Source organism: Ursus americanus, chromosome 32 (genome assembly GCF_024610735.1).
Source record: "Ursus americanus isolate L20-20 chromosome 32, mUrsAme1.1.p, whole genome shotgun sequence".
NCBI classification, from domain to species: domain Eukaryota; kingdom Metazoa; phylum Chordata; class Mammalia; order Carnivora; family Ursidae; genus Ursus; species Ursus americanus.
In genome coordinates, this window is record NC_142158.1 from 26,780,720 (window position 1) to 26,796,292 (window position 15,573).

At 51.8% G+C, this 15,573-nt stretch overlaps 1 protein-coding gene and 1 long non-coding RNA gene across 5 annotated transcripts; one reads left to right on the top strand and one right to left on the bottom strand.

Annotated features, from left to right (window-relative positions):
• Positions 1-2,658: 2,658 nt before the first annotated feature.
• Positions 2,659-9,422, bottom strand: LOC123791028 (uncharacterized). Of its 4 annotated transcripts, none has more exons than XR_006779265.2 (3): positions 9,252-9,422; positions 3,371-3,567; positions 2,659-3,255 (listed from the first exon to the last, which is right to left on the bottom strand). It is a non-coding gene; the product is annotated as an uncharacterized LOC123791028 (long non-coding RNA). The 4 variants fall into 4 exon arrangements; XR_015722547.1 differs by adding an exon at positions 5,511-5,868 and having other exon boundaries at positions 2,659-3,567; XR_015722546.1 differs by adding an exon at positions 4,990-5,868 and having other exon boundaries at positions 2,659-3,567.
• A 101-nt stretch (positions 9,423-9,523) lies between these two features.
• On the top strand, positions 9,524-13,034 carry LOC123791025 (DLA class I histocompatibility antigen, A9/A9 alpha chain-like). The gene is made up of 8 exons (XM_045795709.2): positions 9,524-9,683; positions 9,965-10,234; positions 10,432-10,707; positions 11,310-11,585; positions 11,707-11,820; positions 12,262-12,294; positions 12,432-12,479; positions 12,608-13,034. The coding sequence occupies exons 1-8, from the start codon at positions 9,611-9,613 to the stop codon at positions 12,610-12,612; spliced, it is 1,095 nt and encodes a 364-aa protein (XP_045651665.2). The 5' UTR covers positions 9,524-9,610; the 3' UTR covers positions 12,613-13,034.
• The last annotated feature ends 2,539 nt before the right edge of the window (positions 13,035-15,573 follow it).

Consider the following 15,573-nt stretch of genomic DNA (forward strand, 5'->3'; position numbering starts at 1 on the left):
CCTCTGGACATCGATGTCCCCATAACCCACAGTGTCCACTGCTGTGGGCTGTGAGCAGTTCCCCATTGGCGGTGCACGGCTGCGGGGCTTTCCTGCCTCTCCCACGCGGGAGACAGGAGCTGCTCCAGCACTGAGCCACGCCTCGTTCTCAGGTGGCACACCCGTGGCCCAGTCCCTCCGTGGCCAGTGGTTTGGGGACAGCCGCCCACGTGCACCTCCTCTGCCCGCCCACGATCCGTGCACTTTGCTAAGGCCTCGGACGCAAGCTTGGCCCTCAGGAAGACGCGCCGTCTCCGCTCCCCACGGAGGACACTCTGCACTTTCATCCCCTGATGATGGGAGAAGCCCTGACGAGATGAGAGATCCCAACGTGATCTTCCGCGTGACAACAAGTGTTACTCAGAAGGATCTGATCCGTACGACCCACGCGCACCTCCGAGGACTCGCGCTGCTCAGTCTCGGGGTGAAGCCTTCAGTTCCGATGCCCGGAGCACACGGAGTCAGAAGGCGTCTCGCTGAGCAAGGCTGCAAGCAGCTGGCAGACTGGGGACAGTCACGGTCTGTGCCTGGTTCTGGGGAGGATGGAGGACAAGGCAGAGCTTGTTGCAGACTTAACTCAACCCCTTCCCAGGCCTCCCTTCAAACGACCTGCTTCTCTGGGGACCTGGTGCAGATAATGTAAGAATTCTCACACATAGAATGGTCTCTAGGGGGACCTGGCTGGCTCAGGGGGTAGAGCATGTGACTCTCACTCTTGGGATTGTGTGTTCAAGGCCCACTTTGGGGGTAGATTGTATTTAAAATTTAAAAAAAATTTTTTTTTTTATATTTGCTGTGCCTCACAGGCTCAGTCAGTGGAACATGCAACTGCTATGTGGTTGTGGGTTCGAGCCTCATGTTGGTTGTAGAGATTATTTTTTTAAAAAGTTAAAAAAAATGTTTTTTTTAAAGAACATGTTGTCTCCACACTAAAGGAGCCGTCTGATGGGAGGTGGGACAAGGGCGTCCTTCCTTGTCATCATGGGTTCTATCAAGTCATCGTGAGCCCAGACCCCAGGCCTCCTTGTATTTCAGTTGGAGAAATCTGAATCCAGAATCCCAGGTGCCTGAACCCTCACTGGACTCCCAAGATCACATCACGGGCTATGACCTCTTCACCCCAAATCCTGTCTCAGGTGAGACTTCCGGTAATGGCAGCAGGAAGGGGTTGAGTCAGTTCTTCCCCAGAAGACAATTATGAAAACTGGAGGAAAAGATTCAAAATAAATATTTGAGGGATGTCTGGATGGCTCAGTCAGTTAAGTGTCCGACTCTCAATCTCAGCTCATGTCTTGATCTCAGGGTCATGAGTTCAAACCCCAGGTTTGGCTTCACACTGGGCATGATGCCTACTTAAAACTAACTAATTTAATAAATATTTGAAGTCATGGAAAAGTAAACGAAGGCAGGCAGAAATACGAGAGAACTTTAGTCTTGAATAACTACCACTATACTGGGCGAGAAGACCAAGCTCGTAGCCTTCTTCCCTGTGGGTCCCTCCCCTTCCCCAGCGTAACTGCAGCCCCAGTGGCTCAAAGGGGCAGATGACAGCAGTCACAGTGCCAAGGAGCTGGACATTCAACAGGGAAAATTGAAAGTGAGGGAGCAGGAGACGGTTGAGATCCAAAATCTGAATACAAGCTCGGTCAACGTCCCCGGACGACCAGTACTGTCTGCATGGCTGGGGGATGCTCAGGAGACACGGCCGAAAAAGCAGAAGAACCAGAGGGAGGTCTAGCGTTAAAGACACACTTGTCCTGGCTGAGGGGCGCCTGGCTGGCTCAGTCCGTAGTGCATGAGACTCTTGGTCTCCGGGCTATAAGTTCGAGCCCCACAATCGGCTTAGAGCTTACTTAAGAAAATGAGATCATACCGGATGAACGTATCAAAGGTCAGACTTGGTGGCTGGCAGGGCAATTGGAAGTTTAGGGGAAATCCCAGGAACAAGGCAACCACGGAGAAGATGAGCTCCGAGATCTGAGTACAAACTGCATATCCCTGATTGACCACTAAGTCACCCGGATGGAGGGCCGCTCACTCAAGCAGCTGAGACAGGCCTCAGACAACAGCCGTCAGCTCTGCAGGGGCTCAGGTCATAGTGGGGTCCATGCAAGTGACACACTTCTAGGGAACAAGCAGTCATCAAAAAAATAAAATGTATTCCAGATTTGCTAAAACAGAAAACTGAGGTCCACTTTGAAAGGACATATGGCCAGACATGCAAAGAAACACATTTGAGAGACACATCCTGAGAATGAACAGAAAGGTATTCCCAGTGCGCCCAGAAGCGGGAATCAGCACCGACGGCTCCCACGCGGCTTCGGGAACTATGTTCAAAGAACGGAATAAATATGGGTTGAAGGAACGTAAGAAAATCTTGTTACTAAATGGTGAACAGAGAGGAAATCTGAATGAAGAAGTGGAATGCACAAAGAAGACCACATAGAAATTCTGGAACGGAAAGGGAAAAATGTAATAAAAGTTCAATAGGTAAACTCCACTGAAGGCCTGGGAAGGCAGAATAAAGAATGAACGAGGTTGAGTCTAAATCCATAGAAATTACCCAATCCAAAAATCACAGAGAACAGAGATTGGAGAGAAGCAAATAAAACAGAACTGTAAAGAAACAGACCAATTAAATATATTTAGAGATCAACACTCCTCTCTCATCAATAGAGCAAATAAGGATTAGAGGACAATAACCATACCGTGAGCCCAAACAGACCAGGAACCGGCCCTAAAACACATCTCAATAAATGTAAAGGCAGTGAAATTATAGCCTGTACTGTGCGACCACGATTAGAAATCCATCACATGCAGATCTCTGGAAAATCCCCAAATATTTGGATATCAGTCACACACGTCAAAGCCATGGGTCCTCATCACTTGGAGAAGCAATCACAGGGACGGCAGCTTTCTCTTCCCCGCACGACCACATACAGAATGAGAATGTGGGATCCGTAGATGCAACAGAAGCAGAGTTTGTCGTTTCCCAGTTTGCAGGGGCGGGAACCAGGCCTGAGGGATGCAGACAGCAGGTCCCTGTGTCTCAGGGGCAGCAAGGGGTAGAAGAGGCAGCACGCCAGGGTCCTGGGCTCTCCAGGCAGGGGAGGGAGGCCACCCTCCAGGTTCCAAAAGGTGGGGTCTGGCCCTGCACAGGAGCCTCCCCCCTTGGCCATCTTGGGCATGGTGTTCCGACGCCTGGGTCTTGCAGCCCTGGGAAGAGGGGAGGGGACACATTGGGGTCCTGGGGGAAATGCAAGGCAGAAGCCTGGGCCCTGACTCCTGGCTGATCTCTGTGTACCACTGCAGAGTCCAGCCTCCATCCCACCTGCTGCCTCCGAGCTCCAGGAACGCATCTCCGTGGCTCAGGCTGCTGGGCCCTCCATGTCAGAGTCCCTGGGGCTGCTCTTTGTGGAGCAGGGGTTCCACTGTCTTCACAAGTAGAGAAGGTTTCCAGGTGGTAGAGGCTGTGAGACAGGGGTGGATGGCAGGCGGCTGTGAAACTGTAGCCCAGGGAGTGGGAATCTGGAAACCAGAATCAGAAACCAGGGCTGGCCTTTCAGGGTGCGCGGGCCTTGCTCCCCCTCCTCTCAGTCCCTTGATTACCTGCCTCCCAGCATAAGGGGGTCTTGCTCTGGAGGAGGGGAAACCCCCTAATCACCTCCCCTCTCTCTGCTTTCCCCTTCTTTCTGGAATGTTTGAACTGTTCATAGTGTCAGTGTGGAAAAATGACTGAACGTAAGTACAGTTTCCCCGACCAATGACGGAGCTCACCCCTGTGTGACGACCCTCAGGGGAAGACCAGAGACCTCTACCAGGGCCCCAGGCAGAAGCCCCTGTGCCTCTTCGAGACAGAACCCATCCTTCCCCCACAGGATCCCCTAAGATGGCCCACAGCCCTCAGTCCTGCCCCATTGGGACAGGGCTGACACCCAGACCCCCTGCTGCTCCTCCTGGGGGCCCTTGGCCTCTCTCCTCCTGGTTCCCTGTGGCCGGATCCCATGTGCTCCCCTTGTTTGGTTTTCTCCGTCATTTTCCCACTTTGCCTACTGGTGTCCTGCGGAAGGGGACATGGAAAGTAGACCAGAAACTCGAGCATCTTAGGAGACTTTAGGCTGCCCTCGCCCTGAGCCACGCAGTGACGAGACAGAGACTCTGTGCTGGACGGAGTTGTCCTCGGGATTTGGGGTCCTTGCCTCATGTATTCCAGCCACCAGGCCTGTGCGGTTGCCTCTTGGAGATTTCAGGGGCTCTTCTCTTCTACCCTCTCTCTGGGGCACCTAGTGGCTCAGTCGGTTAAGTGGCTGCCTTCGACTCAGGTCAAGATCTCAGGGTCCTGGGACTGAGCGCTGAGTCGGGCTACCTGCTCAGTGGGGAGCCTGCTTCTCCCTCTCCCTGCTGCTCCCCATGCTTGTGCGCTCTCTCTCTCTCTGTCAAATAAATAAATGAAATCTTACAAGACAAGAGAAGACAAGAGAAAAGAGAAAAGAAAAAAAATAGGAAAGAAGAGAAAATAAAATATGAAAGAAGATAAAAGAAAAGAGAAAAGAAGGAAAGGAAAGGAAAGGAAAGGAAAGGAAAGGAAAGGAAAGGAAAGGAAAGGAAAGGAAAGGAAAGGAAAGGAAAGGGAAAAGAAAAGAAACAAGCAGGTCTTCTCTCCTGCTGCCCTCACCCTCCTGATTGTATGACTTCGGGGAAGGACAACTGTAATCATCCAGTGTATCCACTAAATTATTCATGTCTATGGTCACATTATTAATTTCCCAGAGCTCCTTCCTGTTCTATGATTGTACAGCACGTGTGTAGTTGTGTTTCATATCCACACACCTATTGCGTCCTGTAGACATGACTGGTACTAGGGGTAGGGGACCTGATAGGCCTCCTGGTCTCTGCTCTCATGATGTCAGGACCTTTCTCCACAGAGCATTCATCTCAGGAGTCATTTACGTTTCCCTCTGTCATTTCTGCTCCATGTCCATCTCCCACATGACCCTGGCAGTGACTCGTCACCAGGATATCACCCTGGCTCTGTGTTGTGTCTCCGGGGTCCAGCTGATCCTGAGCTCCTGGAGGCCTCGAGATGTCCACTGGATGATGGACTTCAGTCTGATTTGAGCAGGAGAGTCACATTGCACCCTAATGTCCTCCTAGGCTCTGTGCCTCGAAGCCTCCCATTGTAGAACATTCTGGAACATTTCAAAAGCTCACTTAGATGGAGTGCACGGTCATACCCAGGGATGGACAGGGAACAATGATAGATAAGTCAACAAGGCCTCTTAGACCAAACCTGGTTGAATCCTGGTTCCATCACCTCCTTCTCTTCTCTCAGTCTTCCTTTTCCTGTCTGTACAAAGGGATCCCCTATGGGGTGCCTCATGGGTTTGCTTTCATGATTACCTTTGACCCTCTGTGTAATATCATGGTGATAAACCCTGAGACATGTTAAGTGTTCTACTATTTAGACTTACCATCGTCATATTGATTATATTGCTCAGATAACTTCTGTTCTTTGTTTTTATAAACCACACGCCAAGAAACATCCTTGAGAACATGTGTGATATCTTCATTGGATAAACTCCTCCGAGAAAATGTCTGTGTCACAATATAAGCACATTTCATTTGTGGAGACATTTTTCTAAAGCGCTCTTTAAAAATTGTATCCCAGGGCGCCTGGGTGGCACAGCGGTTGGGCGACTGCCTTCGGCTCAGGGCGTGATCCCGGTGTTATGGGATCGAGCCCCACATCAGGCTCCTCCGCTAGGAGCCTGCTTCTTCCTCTCCCGCTCCCCCTGCTTGTGTTCCCTCTCTCGCTGGCTGTCTCTATCTCTGTCAAATAAAAATAAATAAAATCTTTAAAAAAAAAATTGTATCCCAGTGTTCACTCCCATCAACCCTTATGACGGTGTGTTTTCCCAACCCTCTGACAGACACTCTCATCCCTTACTTTTCTAAGTTCATAGATCCTAAGTTTTATTCCCAATACTTCTTCCATATTCTCATATTTGTTTGTTTACTTATTACAAATACATTTGTTTGACATTTCATTTCCTCTGCTCCAAATTCCTTTCTAATATTTTTAATTTTCTTTTTTTAAATAATAATTTTTATTATGTTAGTCACCATACAGCAAATCATTAGTTTTTGATATAATGTTCCATGATTCATTATTTGCGTATAACACCCAGTGCTCCATGCAATATGTGCCCTCCTTACTACCCATCACCGGCCTATCCCAATCCCCCATCCCCCTCCCCTCTGAAGCCCGCAGTTTGTTTCCCAGACTCCATAGTCTCTCATGGTTCATTCCCCCTTCTGTTTACCCCCCCTTCATTCTTCCCTTCCTTCTCCTACCGATCTTCCTGCTATTTCTTACGTTCCATAAATGAGTGAAACCATATGATGATTGTCTTCCTCTGCTTGACTTTCTTTTCTTCTTTATTTTTCTTTATTGTTTGAGTGCATTTGGCACACATTGTCACTCTCCTTTCAGGTGTACAACACAGTGATTCGCCATATAATCCAACAACTCCACGCTTGGGTATTTACCCCAGGGAAAGGGAAACACCAATTCTATAATTCTGTTTTTAATTGGTTGCAGCTTTTTTTAAATATGGAATTTAACAGAGAACAAACAACAAGCCCCTAACATCGGGAGCTGGTCTGACACTGACAGCTGAGCTCAGTGTGGTCAGAAGCTGGCTAATGCCCACCCCTCGGCCATGTTGTTCTCCTGTGGGACAAGAGCCAGGCATCTCACAGAACATCAGCATCAGACAAGGACACTCGGAAACGATGACATCACTCTGTGTCAGTACAGACAAAACAAGGCACCGTGCAACCCACAGCACAACACACATCTCCTGTGTCAGCCGGTGTGAGTGTCGCTGCTTCTTTACCGTGACTGCTCTACCCTCGCTCTGGTCTGGCCCCGCCTAGAGAGGGGATTCAACCATGGAATCACCACACGTCCTGACAACACGCAGTTGGGAGTGCGCCCCAGCTCCACAGATCTTCTCCAAAGCACCCATCCAAAGCCCATGCCCTTATAGGTTCCAACACCTTCATATTAAGATGCCCCCCGGCCCCCAAAGTGGCGTGTCCTCTCTCACTGCAACAAGTCATAGATCCAACTTGAGTGCCCAACATCAAAGTCGCTTATGCATGGGTCTGGTGCCGTCAGCACAAACTGTTCCCAATTACAAAAGGGAAATCCCTGTCCCTCCATCTCCCTTCCCAGACTGGGGACCCTCTCTGCCATCACATTTCCAGGTGAGTTCTCCTCTAGACTCACTCAGGGGCTAGAGTCAGAGCTGAGTTTTCAGAGACAGCAGGTGCAGCTCAGGAAGGGGATTCTGCTGAGTGAAGAGGGCGCCAGGGCAGGACCAGATGGGAGACTCTCCCAGGGTGATTCAGAGCAGCCGTTCTCAAAGTGTGGTCCGTGGAACACCCATCGTCCCTGAGGCCCTCTCACAGAATCCATGAGGTTAAATCTATTTTCATAACATTACGGGGACATTATTTGCCTTTTCACCATGTTGACATTCTCAACGGAGTTAAAACTGAGCAAGAATGGAGGTGATGGGTGCAAACTGCAATAGCTATTATTCTTCACCACTACTTACTCCCATAGAAAACAAAAACACGCTTTCCACCATCTTTCCAAGCCACCATATGGTCACATGAATATCTTGGGAGATGCTCTCAAGAGCAGGAACAATGCCTGAGAGGCAAAAGGCAGGTCTTATTAGGCCATGCTCCAAAGTCATCGTCCCGTTTCTAACTCTGAGGACGAAGCTCGGTTACATTGGCGGGTGTGAAGTCACTGCTGATCACAAAACATTGTCGGGAACCCCAGGGGCAGGTTAAACACCCGTGGAGTGAGCAGCCCCAGATTTGATGTACAACTCAAAGATCTAGAAAAATGGCAGAAGAATCTGCTCGCATCCCTCCCATTTGGTTTCATTGTCCTGACAACCTCAGCTGATATCATGGACCATGAAGAAGCAAGATGAAAACACACACGAGGGAAAATCCTGAGATTCTTTTTCTAGGGATGTTTTACCTTTGTGCAAATAAAATGCCTCAAAAATAAAAACAGGACAAAACAGAACTAGTCCCACCTTAAAACATCCTTATCAAAGCATTAAAATCATTATTAATTATTCTCAAATCCACATTTAAGCATGTCACATGTGATGTCATGTGATGTACAGCACTTCTGCTACATGCATAAGCCCCAAAGAAAATAATGTGTGTGAAATTAACTGGCCTTTTTTTTTTTTAACACAATGCTATTTTTACCTGAAGGAATGAATGACACAGAAACTTGGCTTATTTAGACTACGAGATTTGGCAGACAGTTTCTGGAAAATGAACAGGAACCTACCCTTTCATGAAAATCAACTCACATATGACAGCTGAGAGGACTTGTTGCCTTGATCAAATGTCAGCTCTCAAGAGAAAATCAGAGTTTTGGAGAACTTGTGATCCACCAATAAACTTGACAGCTTCTTACTACTGACAAACTTTTCTGTTGGGGTCTGAGGTAATAATTCAATTCCAGTCTAATCAACACTGGAACATGTATATCACTTAGTGAAACAACATATTACTTTTTAGAAAGTCACGCATTAGTACAAGACCCATTCAGTGTGCAAGATGGGCCTATGGATTTTAACGTAACAGAGAAGGACACAGTGATACTGTTTCAGGTTCCACTTTGCCAATAACCTTAGAGAAAGCACAGCTTCTGTAGTCTGAATATAGCACCTAAGATGAATATTCACAACTATCTGAGAAGGTTGTGAAACATACTATTCTCTCATGTCTCTGCAAGGTTGCAAATTTTTTCATACACTTCGACCAAAACAACACAGTAAATGCAGAAGCAAACCTGAACATCCAGGGGTCTTCTAAGGAGACAGACAAGAAAGAGACTTGCCAAAATGTAAAATGAAACAAAATCACTCTTCTCCCTGTGCTGTTTATTTCGGAAATAGTTATTTTTCATAAAAACAATATTTCTCTTTTCATGCCATGGGTTATGAATATGATTCTACATGAACTAATGAATTTTTAAACCTGTTTTATTCCTACTATGGTAAATACTGAGAGATAGAACCCACAGACACAAAATTATCCTTGGGATCCTCGGTATCTGCGAGACTGTATAGATACCCTGAGACCAAGTTTGAGAATCAGTGACTCACCCAGCTCCTGGGCCACGACTCAGGAAGACAGTGCGACAAAGAGCACGCTGTGCGGTAGGGGAGGGGTCGGGGCAAAGTCCCAGGTCCTTGGACCTGCCTCTCAGGGTCTCAGACCCAGGGCGGTGTCTGGGGCGGGGAGGCAAATGTTGGGGAGTCCCCATCTATTGGGTTTCACTTCTCCCTCTCACAACCTGTGTCAGGTCCTCCTGCCTGGAGACTCCTGACGCGGCCCCACTTCGCACTCGCATTGGTGTCGGGTTTCTGGGGAAGCCAATCAGCAGCTCCCCGGTTTCGGGTTATAAAGTCTCCGCACCGGCCAGGGGCCCAGTGGCAACTCAGAGTCTCCCCAGACCCTGAAGATGCAGGTCGTGATGACCCGAACCCTCGTCCTGCTGCTGTCGGGGGCCCTGGCCGTGACCGAGACCTGGGCGGGTGAGTTCGGCGGCGGGAGGAAAGGGCCTCTGCGGGGCTGGAGCGAGGGGACCGCCGGGCGGGGACGCGGGACCCCCGGGGAAGGCGCCTCTCCGCAGTCCCAGACCCCCAGCCGCCCCCGGCCGCGCCCCGGCCTGTGCTCCCCCGTCCCTCCCCGCCTCCGCCCTGCTCTCCCCGACTCGGTGCCCCTCCCCCTGCCCTCCCAGCCGCCTCCACCGGCGCCCCCGGGCCCCGCGGCGGGAGGAGGGTCGGGCGGGGTCTCAGCCCCTCCGCGCCCGCAGGCTCGCACTCCCTGAGGTATTTCTACACCGCGGTGTCCCGGCCCGGCCGCGGGGAGCCCCGCTTCATCTCCGTCGGCTACGTGGACGACACGCAGTTCGTGCGGTTCGACAGCGACGCGGAGAATCCGAGGGAGGAGCCGCGGGCGCCGTGGGTGGAGCAGGAGGGGCCCGAGTATTGGGACCGGAACACGCGGATCTATAAGGACACCGCACAGACTTTCCGAGTGGACCTGCAGACCCTGCGCGGCTACTACAACCAGAGCGAGGCCGGTGAGCGACGCGGCCCGGGTCCCGGTCACGACCCCCACCCCACCGACGGGCCGGGTGCCCCGAGTGTCCGAGTCCGAGCGACACCCCGAGTCTGAGGAACCCCCGGCCCGACCCCCGACCCGCGACGAACCCGCGGGAACTTTTGGGCGGTTTTACTTTCTGTTTGGACTTAATCGCCTCCTGTCGGGCGGGGCCAGGCTCTCACACCGTCCAGAGCATGTATGGCTGCGACGTGGGGCCCGACGGGCGCCTCCTCCGCGGTTATGAGCAGTTCGCCTACGACGGCGCGGATTACATCGCCCTGAACGAGGACCTGCGCTCCTGGACCGCGGCGGACACGGCGGCGCAGATCACCCGGCGCAAGTGGGAGGCGGCCGGTGCGGCAGAGCACGACAGGAACTACCTGGAGGGCACGTGCGTGGAGTGGCTCCGCAGGTACCTGGAGAACGGGAAGGAGACGCTGCAGCGCGCAGGTACCAGGGGCCGCGGGCCTCCCGATCTCCCCTCCCCTGGGGCTGGCTGCCCACCAGGAAGGGAAAATGGACTCAGTGTCACAACACCGCCCCTCCCGCGGGTGGGGACTGTGAACCTCCTGGGTGTTCCTGTTCCTACGAGAGAGGGACTCACCCAGAGGCCGCTTTTCTCTAAAGGGCAGTTGAGGAATTCAGCCTCTCCCGGGAGGCAGGTAGAGACCATCCCTGAAACAACCCATCAGCGGTTCCCTTTGACCCTGGCAGCCTCCTTGGGAACCATGACTTTCCCTCTCAAGGCCTTGTTCTCCAAGGAGAACATAACTGCAGTTCTGACTCTGGGTTTTCTGACTCCTTCACCTTCCACCCCAGTCAGGACCCTGAGCGTGCTCTCCCTCTTAGACCTGCAGCCTCCTATCCTGGGGTCGATCCCTGATTCTAGAATTTTCCAGCATTAGGAGATCCCAAAGGCTAGGTTGGTGACTGAGTTTTGTGCTTATTCCATCCGAACCAAGGGCCCTGTCCACGTCAGGATGGTCACATGAATGCCATTTCAGTGACCCATAAAGGTAAACCAAAGTGTGGATTTTCTGATTCTTCTTCAGAAACCCCCGACACACATGTGACCCGCCATCCCATATCTGACCAAAGAGTCACCCTGAGGTGCTGGGCCCTGGGCTTCTACCCTGCGGAGATCACCCTGACCTGGCACCACGATGGGGAGGACCTGACCCAGGACACAGAGCTTGTGGAGACCAGGCCTGCAGGAGATGGGACCTTCCAAAAGTGGGCGGCTGTGGTGGTGCCTTCTGGAGAGGAGCAGAGATACACGTGCCATGTGCAGCATGAGGGGCTGCCCGAGCCCCTCACACTGAGATGGGGTAAGGAGGGGATTGGAGTAGAGCCTCTTCTCAGGGAAAGCAGAAGGCCTTCTGGAGAATTTCAGCAGGGTTGGGACTCTTGCCAGAGCTCTGGGCCCCTCACCTTGCGTTCCGTTTCCAGAGCCGCCTCCTCAGCCCACCATCACCGTCCCCATCACGTGGATCATCGCTGGTCTGGTTCTCCTTACAGTCACTGTGGCGATTGGAGCTGTGATCTGGAGGAGGAAGCGCTCAGGTAGGAAACAGAGCGGGGGGATCTGAGTTTTCTTGTCCCTCTGGCGGGTTTCCTAGGTAGAGATTGTACTGCCTTGTTACTGGGAAGTACCGTCCTCACACATGGCCTTGCACACTCTGGAGCTGATCACTAACACTCCGTGTGTAGCAAACACTTGTGAAAATGAACGACACATTTTCATCCTGGTAATTCTGGTGATGGGGACCTGATTCCCAGCAGTCACAGGACACAGGACGGAGAGGAAGGTCCCTGCTGAGGACAGACCTCCAGCAAGTCAGGTGGCCCAGTGACCCCACACCTCTTTCTTCCTGTTTCCTGATCCTGTCCTGGTCCCCAGTCACAATTCTGCAAACTTGCTTAGGGCAGGGACTAGGAGCTTCCCCTAGGATCTCATGGCCCAGCGCTGTCCCAAGCCTCTGACATGATATTTTCTTCCCACAGGAGGAAAAGGACCGAGTTACTCTCACGCTGCACGTAAGTATGGAGGGGATAATCCCTGAGACCCTGGGGTAGTGTAGACAAGACCACATGGGGAGCTTACCCACCCCATAGCTCCTCCTTTACTCTCCTCTCCTGTGGGCTCTGACCACGTCCTGTCTGTTCTCCCCTAGGCGATGACAGTGCCCAGGGCTCTGATGTGTCTCTTACGGTTCCTAAAGGTGAGACCCTGGAGACCCTGAAGGGGGGGAAGGGTTAGGGCACTAGGGACACTGAGCACGAGTGGGGCTCCTGAGAATGTCTGCACTTCTGTGACTGACCTAAATGTGTACATGATTTTTTTTCACAGTGTGAGACCAGCTGCCTCAGGGAGACTGAGTGATGCAAGATATGTTCAGACTCCCACTTGGTGACATCAACAACCCCTGAGTTCTCTTTCTGAAAAAGGTGTCAGAATGTGGCTGTGTTGCTGTGAGCATAATGTTAGAACATGAGGAGATTTGCCTGCCCTGCCCCCTGTGATCCCTCCCTATGCTGATCTGCATTCTCTTCTCTGATGTGCCCCTCTGTTCCAGCAGAGGCAGGGCTGGACCGTCTCCATGCCTGTCTTTATTTCATGTTGGGCTGAGCACTGACTTATTTCTCTATTGAAAATGAAATCCAGATAAATATTTTTGTTTCCTAATTGTTGGTATGTGGGGCCGATGAAATAATAAAAGAGGAGACTTGTAAAGTTGAGACACAAAATAAATGGAAGCACTGAGAACCTTCCAGTATCCCCGTGTTTGCTGTGCTGAGTGTGTTGCGGGTGGGGCAGGAGAAGGCAGTGAGGAGCTGAGCAGGGACGGGGTCTGTGCCCAGTCGTGGCTCAGTACATCTGGGGGTGACGTGATCACCCCTCAGCTGGGTCATCTCTCTGCTCTGTGTCCCTGCCTCTGCTGTGGAAGCTTGTCTCACTAGGCCCTGTGATCACAGTGACTTGGACGTCACCTGTCACCAGGACCTTGTGCAGTAACAGCTTCCTGTGACTGCGTCAGCCTCATCTCAGGCCTGGATCAGGTCATAGCCTCCATTTTGGGTTGTTGTTCTTTTTCCCATTGTTTCTCTACAGCATCAGACCTGTCTTGCTCTGTGTACGAGTTCTTATCCTTCTCCCCTGGGTGACCGGTCGGTTACAGAGCAGGTGTCCATTGGGCTACATCCCACAGGCCTGGGTCCGCCCCTGCACACAGGAGTCTCTGTGGTATGGAGAGATGAACTTCCAGATTCATCCATGTGTTCCCCTCCCTCTAGAGGTGTTTTCTAGATTATCCTTTAGATTCTGGAGGTAGAGAGAGAGGAGGAATCTGACAGGTTCTCGTCCTTATTAAACGTCAGTTAGTTTCTGCGTTCCCTGCTGCTCTGTGCTCTCTCCCCGCCCTTAGTCCAGTGATCCCAGTGCTGCTCTGATCCAGGTTCATGGATTTATGAAGCAGAGTCTGAGGTCGATTCCTATGTGGTTGGAGACAAGGACCCAGAAAGCCTACGTACAGTGTTTCTGAAGAGAGAACTCCGTGTGCTGCGCTGTGCACGAGACATGATGTGGGGAGGGCTGAGCAGAGAGGGAGGGGAGGGCAGCCCTGTGCGAGGAGAGAGGCAACAGGGGTGGCGAGGGGGGCACACGGGGGGCTGGAGCTGCCACAGAACAGCTGTGCCTGAGGCACGTCTAGAAGAGGGGGTCCTCTAGCTGCTCGTTCCTTCAGCTGATAGTGGTCGTGTGCACACGCAGAACACACCATGTTTACACCTGGGACACCTCAGTGAGACGAGGAAGAGGGAAAATGTGCTGGTTGTGGAGAGTATGTTCAGCCGTGAGGGGCAGACTCCACTTGACCCTCAAACAAAGTGGGGATTGGGGCAGTGACCCCTCGTGCCGTCAGAAATCCAAGGATAGCTTTTGACCCCCTCAAAACATAACAGCTAACAGCCTACTGGTGACTGGAAGCCGTACTGGTAACACGAACAGTCGCTTAACACATGTGTATGTTGTATGAAGTATCTACCATGTTCTTACAATGAATGAAGCTGCAAAACTCAGTAAGAAATCACAAAGAAGAGAAAATGCGTGGACAGCAGTTATTGCAAAAAGTCTGCATACAGGTGCACACGCAATGTGCAAACCAGTGTCATTCCGAGGTGACCTGTGTATTGTGTCAGCGCAGCAAAGAAGGGACGTGTTTAAATTGGAAGTTGGCAGGAGCTGTGAGGAAGGTGACCCAGGGCACCTGTGCCGGGACGGGGACGATGGCTGCTTTACTCCAGGGATGAGGGGAGGCTCACTGAGAAGGTGACCTCTGAGAGGTTTGAAGGACACGAAGGAATTGTGTAAGAGGAGGTCTGGGGGGAGCTCTTTGCAGGCGGGGAAGCTCCAGTGCACACGCCCTAGGGCAGGAGCGTGTCCTGTGTTCAGGGAAGGGTGCGGGGGCCACTGTGGCTGGAGCAGAGAGCAGCTGAGGTGAGGCCCGATGTCAGACATGTCAGGGAGGCCTGAGGATATGAGAAGGCTTTTGAGTTTTCTCCGAGTGAGGCGTGGAGTTACACGAATGGACAGATCGATGGGATTGATTTTCTGTAGCAGCACCTGTTCGCCGCTGTGCAGAATCGAGAGGTGCAGGGAGAGCGACCAGCAGGGAAACTGCAGGAAACCAGTGCAGTGTCCCAGGAGGGGGCGTGGGCTGTCCGTCTGGGGTGTGAGGAGGGAAGATAGAGGAAGTGATTGGCTGCTGGAGATATTTACAGATGGACTTTGCAGCATTTGCTAAAGGATTCATTCTGGGTGGTGAGAAGGAGGAATCCAGGAGGGCATCCAGGATTTCAGACTGCAGGTAGAAATGTGAGGTGCCTTCTGTCGAAACAGGGAAGACTCCGGAAGTGGGACACTGGGGGAAGCAGCATCACAGGCATCTGGGTTAGGCACGTGGAGTCTGCGATGTCTACTGGAAATGCAGTGAGGTTGGCAGTTGGATACAGACTGCAGGGTAGGAGACATATCTGGGTGGGAGACATAGATTTGGGAGGTGACACCATATACATGATGTTTAGAGCCTTCAGCAGAGATGAGGTCACCAAGGGGGTGAGGACCATAGAAGGGAAAGGAACAGGAGCGAACCCTGGACTCCTCAGGGCTAAGCACGCTGATCAGAGCGCACACCAGAGCGTACCGCACAGTCTGGTTCTGCGTCTAGAAGGCACGTAGACCAGGGAGGCCCAGCCTTCAGTGCACACAGGAATTTCCTGGATTGTGAAGATCTAGACAGGCTGGAGCAGAGCCTGAGA